The 6,033-nt window shown below is 45.2% G+C and overlaps 1 protein-coding gene across 3 annotated transcripts in view; it reads right to left on the reverse strand.

Annotated features, from left to right (window-relative positions):
- The window catches only part of LOC136441643 (uncharacterized), a 28,494-nt gene extending 23,083 nt beyond the window's left edge, over nt 1-5,411 (reverse strand). For 2 of the 3 annotated variants that reach the window (XM_066438050.1, XM_066438048.1), the window contains exons 1-8: nt 5,198-5,411; nt 3,619-3,700; nt 2,977-3,107; nt 2,453-2,562; nt 2,278-2,342; nt 1,635-1,780; nt 987-1,242; nt 326-633 (exon numbers count right to left, since the gene is read on the reverse strand). In XM_066438050.1, the coding sequence (XP_066294147.1) occupies nt 326-633; nt 987-1,242; nt 1,635-1,780; nt 2,278-2,342; nt 2,453-2,562; nt 2,977-3,107; nt 3,619-3,700; nt 5,198-5,285 (1,186 nt within the window). In that variant the 5' untranslated portion in view covers nt 5,286-5,411. The remainder of the gene's footprint in view (nt 1-325; nt 634-986; nt 1,243-1,634; nt 1,781-2,277; nt 2,343-2,452; nt 2,563-2,976; nt 3,108-3,618; nt 3,701-5,197) is intronic. The other variant, XM_066438049.1, reaches the window with a different exon arrangement.
- Nucleotides 5,412-6,033: the final 622 nt, after the last annotated feature.

Consider the following 6,033-nt stretch of genomic DNA (forward strand, 5'->3'; position numbering starts at 1 on the left):
AAAAAGAGAAAAGAAAGCACGTCCAGGTCAAAAACGGAAGTTCTAGATCTGCTGTAGGTACCAAGGTCACATACCAGAGGGCCCAAAATGGACATTGACCTTTTTTGTCTTCTTAACGCCTACCCACATACCAAATATCATCATAATCCATATAGGTTCTTGAGTAACAGTATGCTTGCTACAAACATCCGGAAACACAAACACACACACACGCGCGCACATACATACAGACAAACAGACAGACAGACAGACAGACACACCAAAAACAGTATCTCCGTTTTTCATGGTGATAACATAAGAACCCCGAACACTAGTCCCTACTGACCGTTGCCGAATCGCGCAGGCAGCCTGTTCCTGAGGTCCACAAACCCCCTTGTGTTCCGGACCGACCGGAGCTGGCTGGAAGAATACCCGACTATGTCCTGCAGTGCTCTGCGATCAGCGGTGAGGCCCAGCGCGACGCCGTACACCACCACGCCAAGCTGACGAGCGAAGTGCCCGGCGAACGACAGGGTGATGTCCCCGGACGAGTCGTCTGAGCCCGTGCTGAACGCGATAATGATTTTCGGGACATCGGACCGGCCGGCCTGGAGTAGCCTGCCGACACTTGCGACGGTCGATCTCCCCAACGCCCTGTAGCATAAAAATAAGGGAGTCTTATTCTTACCCGGGTATGAAAATGCATAGCTCTACTGTGTTGGTGGTTTAGATGGATCCATGCCATAAAAGCCGAAAGAGCAAGTAGCCATTCTATTAAAAAGACGCTAACGATTATAAGGAATGAATTACTCTTCAAATTGTGCTCTCTAGATATACAAGTTGGCGGAAACCAACATGTTGCAGACTTACTTGACTTACTTGACTTATGTCGGGTGCCAATCTCCCTCCTCCGTCACCTGAACCACTGTACTTTACAAATTGCCCTTAATGCCAGTCCCGACATGTAGGGCAGCTTGTATCGAATAAGGAAACACATGATGCCTTACCGTCCGCCACCTTGCCTGGTGAGGGTCTTCAGTGCTGCCTGCAGGTCCGCCACGTTGGTAAAGTCGTCGGAGTCGAGTGATGACGTCAGCCCGTCGCTGTACTGCTCCACCATAACTCGGGCGGAGTCGGGCCCCAGTTTAAACTCAGCCGACATCTTTCCCACGAATGACGTCATGGCGCTGAACTCGGCGTCCGTGGTGTTGTCGGACCCGTCCACCAGGAACACCAGGTCTACCGGCATGTCGTACAGCGGCACTGGAGGGGCGGGAAGAACGGATGATTGAGTGAGTGAATGAATGAGATGAATGAATTAATGAAGGAATGAGTGATTGAGTGAGTGAGTGAGTGAATGAGAAAGTGAATCAATGAATGAATCAATGAATGAGTCAATGAGTGAATTAGTGCGCGAATGAGCGAGGGATTGAGTGAGTGGGTGGGTGACTGAATGAGTGAACGATTGAGTGACTCAGTGAAAGCATTGATGGAGGAATGAGTAAACAGGAAATGCACTTAAACATTGTGACACATTTCCCTGCTTTGCTGTACTTAACTTATGAAACCATTACCCTCAATGACAGTACATATCATGATTTTTTCTGAGCGCAAGGCACTGAAATGACGAAAAACGCTAACACCAGAAAACTTACGATCAGCGTCAAGGGTGAAATAACCGGCGTCTACGGACAGTTCTCCCAGCTGTCCCGAGGCGACAGCAGTACCCATGGCGGTCTGGACTGACGTCACGGCGCTGGGCGCGACCATGACACGGAGTGTGGCCTGGATGTTAATCCCCCTGTACGGGAAATATCACACTGTTAATCCGGCGAAGGGCATTCTGGTTGGATCTTCCTTCGTCTTTCAGAAGGGACGTGAAATTGGGGCCCCGTGATCGAGGAGGTGCCTCGAGCACGTTAAAAGGCACTGCAACATTATCCCTCATAACATTTTATTACTCAGATTAAACGTATGAGCTATATATGTATATGCATTGTATGGTACCTCCCTTGTAATTGAACCAATATCAAATACTTCAACTACAATGTGGAGAGGTGATTTTATCAAGTTTAATTTTTCCTGATAAAATATGGTTAATAGACAGTTTCTGAAAACACACATCAGAAAAATGTGTTGTGAGTCTCTAGCTTGAAATCAGCTTATGAATCAAACCCATCTTCTTCTTCCGGTTGCATTTTTTTTCTTCAATTTGGACTACAAAGACGCTATTCTAAAATCTAGCTCAGAAGTATGGCTTCATTGTTCACAAAATGAGAGAATCTTGATTGCGCATACCTTGGTCTGAAGTCACAAAGGTCAATCAGGATTACTCCGTTTTCAGTGAACAGCACGGATCCTACCTGTTGTGGGAAATAAATGATTCAATTGTTTTTTAAATGATTATTCTGTTTATTTGTGTACTTAAGGTCACAAGAAAATAAACGACACACGAAAGAAAGTATTGTCCCACCGCTGCCTCTGTGCGTGCCCTCAGGGCTGTATAAGCGGTTGATTCCGGGGAGTAGAGATCTCCAGAGAACGTCTCCAGAATCACGATGGACACGTGATAGCTCTCTCCACCTGTAAGGAGACAGGGCACGTGGAGTATAGTTAGGACTCTTAGGCTGGGTTTACACACAAGTTTTCGGAGTCGACTTGGGGCTGTGTTTGAGGAGCTTTGGGCTGCTCAAGTGGAGCTTGCTACGCTACTTGAGTTGCATAGGTTTCTCCTTGCACAGTCCTGGGTCGGCTCCAAGTCGACTAAAAAACGCGTGTGTAAATAGGGCCTTGTTATAAGTACTACAACATCTTCTCATCAGTATATGTATATGTATATGTATACGTACATGGTAAATAATTGTACAGCAGAAATAGACATGGAATCATGTGCATTTAGCATCCAGGTACTTTTTAACATAAACTCACTACTTTGGTAACATATACGGATTTATTACGTTTAACGTTGATTATATTAGATAGGGTAGACCCACGTACCGACGACTCCCTGGCCGATGAGCGGGTTCAGGTTATTGAAGCCGTTCGCCACGTTTGTAGCGTTCAGGAAACTGTACCGGACCGCGTCAGTGGAGTACTGGGCCATGACGAACTCCATACCAACGCGAACACTTGAACAAAAAAGGTAAGGCAATCAGAGATAGCAGACTTCACGCCCTCATGATCATGAAGAGGGACTTAATCATGACCCTCTGTTAGAACATACAGGAACTGCACAGTAGAAACACACACACACACGCGCGCGCGCACACACACACACACGCGCGCGCGCGCACACACACACACACGCGCGCGCGCGCGCGCGCGAGCACGCACGCTCGAACGCGCACCACACACATACATGTACACATACACACATACTCACATGCACACACACACACACACACACACACACACACACACGTACAGAGACACACAGACACACACACACAAATCCCCCCCAAGGGTTATATAAATGTTACGCCTTAGAAATAAGTGTTAAGCTTATAAACTGATTTTCAGACTCTATGATAAACAGTGTTACAGAGTTACGTCCATTTTTCTAGGGTCATCTTTTTAACATGTACATCCATTTTTAGAAAGAACGAAATATCTCTGTTAGAATCAGTCTTGCACGCTTACTTCTGGATCGCCCTCTTGGCCCTACTCTCCAACCGATGCGCGACAAAGTCTTCCACCACGGAGGTCTCAAAACAGCTGGACCCTGGAGAGACAAACAGAGGGAAACTGGTTTGAACTTAGTCTCTACCAGACTCCATAGGTTACTGGAAAAATAGTGGAAACTGGCCAAATAGGCTGAATAACATGCCAGGGGAGTTAGCCGGCCATAGATGTACAGGTTGGAATCTAAGGATAGCTACTAGTAGTTTTTAACTGACGATACGTTGAGGAGGACGACAGCTAGCGATCGACCCTAGTTTGATGTCATTGAGAATGGGCAAGAAATCGGGTCACTTCTGATAAACCTTTTCAGCTCTGAAATACGATACGTGTACAGAACCTATGTTTCAAAGGACTGGTGACAAAAGAGTAATAAGTTTCGTATAAGCACAAAATGTGAAAAACGTCTGCGAAGATCAGGAGAAAACAATTACTGGCTAGATCGCAAGGAGCCGCTTTTATCTCAGTGAATACAGCAGACTTGTTCTACTACCTCAGTCCTTACTGACCCTCTCGTGTCAAGCTAAAACCAGTCAGAATGCCTATAGCTAGCTAGCTGGCTGTTATCAATGGCGACCCTGACACTAGAAGGGTGGATATAATGGAGGTCTTCCATAGCCAGAGGGAACAGGCGTTCTGTCGCACCACTCGCGCGGAATGAAGGGACTAACATTTGACAGGTTACAGGTCAACTAGCAAACCATGGTAAACCGGGTGACGCCTTAAAACAAAATGTAGGTGCCCTCGAGCGACCCACAAATACCCACAAATGATAGACATGTGAATGTCTTATTTCAAGAACTCTTTTGCCCATCGTTAAAAAAAGTAAAATATTTCATATCCTTCGAATGCTATATTTTGTAGAATCTGTAATATCTGGATGGCTTTGATTTGATTATTTCCACTTGACTTGCTCACAGTGACATTTGTCTTACAAAACACACACGTACCCTGAGAATAGGTTAGCTAAACCTACGCCCAGCATTGTCCCGCTCAAATTCTCCTAGCCTGATACTGGTACACTATGTTACATGTTGTCCACAGTACTTTATTCAATGGCGTTTCAAGTCGAACTCGAGCTCAACAAAAAACTTTTTCACGTAGAAATGACTTTAAAACTGTGAAATGTACCAACCCTTATGAAAACGCCTATTAAGGTCAGCCCGCATATGCGCATATTAATGCTATTTACCCATTGGCTATTGCGACGTAAATTACCCAGGATGGCACATATACAAGTACAAATGCTTAACGTAATCTTTAACATGTAAATTTTGTTAAAACTATATCATAGTGGAAGCCCAAGGCTATCTTACCATGTATGCCCAACCCGATATGACGAAAACTCAAATTAGAACTGAGCAACAACAGAGCATATCTAGTGCAATTTTGAAGCGACTTGGTTTGCTTCGAAATGTAGTTCACAGTGTATTAGCGATACAATAACATATCTAACACGTAACATTGCAAGGATTTCTATACTTGTACGAGTACATATAAGTATGCACATGCTATTCGAGAAACATATGGGTGTGCCCACCTGAAATCCACAACACCGTCACTACCAGGCCCATGCAACACCGCCAACCCAGCCATCCTCGCTTCCCTGGGTCCCTTCCGGAGGACATGCTCGCCCACTGTCCTAAAAACAGCGCCTTTCAGTCTCCACGACGATTCTGTTCGACAACACTGTGAATACTGCTTTAGGACAAGCAAAAAAAACACACCCCAATGTTGTCTGTTCTTTGGGTGGGTCTCTAAAACGTACGATAATTACTACAAAAGTGGTCGGACGGGAGAGAAGATACCTTCAGGGGTTCGACTACGACTAGCAGAACGATGGCATGACCTCAACCTAAACGTGTTCTCATCAGGCACTAGCTGGTCTCAATCGTCGTAAGATAGGCTTACGAAATTACAGGCATATTCTTGGAACAGTCGTGGTTGTGTCCTAAAACAACGCTCTTCAGTTCCAGAAGAAGCTGCAAGGGTGCAAGGAGGCTTAAAAACAAATTATATTTATCATAAAAAGATCAACACCATAGTATGTTCAATGCATTATTTAAAAAAATGCAAAACCGGAAATTCTGATGCAGTACCAAGGAAATCCGCCTGTCCAGAATCGACCTTGACCTTCGGCCTCCCAAAACCTAACCACATACCAAATACCATCACAATCAACCCCGATGTTCTGAAGTTCTGCTGACCAAAAATGGTTATGAAAAACTTGAGTGTAGTGCCACGTCGTCCTTGTCTGTCCAAAAGCGGGAAAACAGACACACACACACACACACACACACACACACACACACACACACACACACACACAGAGAGACACATAAAAAATACCTCCATTTTTTATGGCGTTGATATTAA

The sequence above is a fragment of the Branchiostoma lanceolatum genome, chromosome 9 (assembly GCF_035083965.1).
Source record: "Branchiostoma lanceolatum isolate klBraLanc5 chromosome 9, klBraLanc5.hap2, whole genome shotgun sequence".
NCBI classification, from domain to species: Eukaryota; Metazoa; Chordata; class Leptocardii; order Amphioxiformes; family Branchiostomatidae; genus Branchiostoma; species Branchiostoma lanceolatum.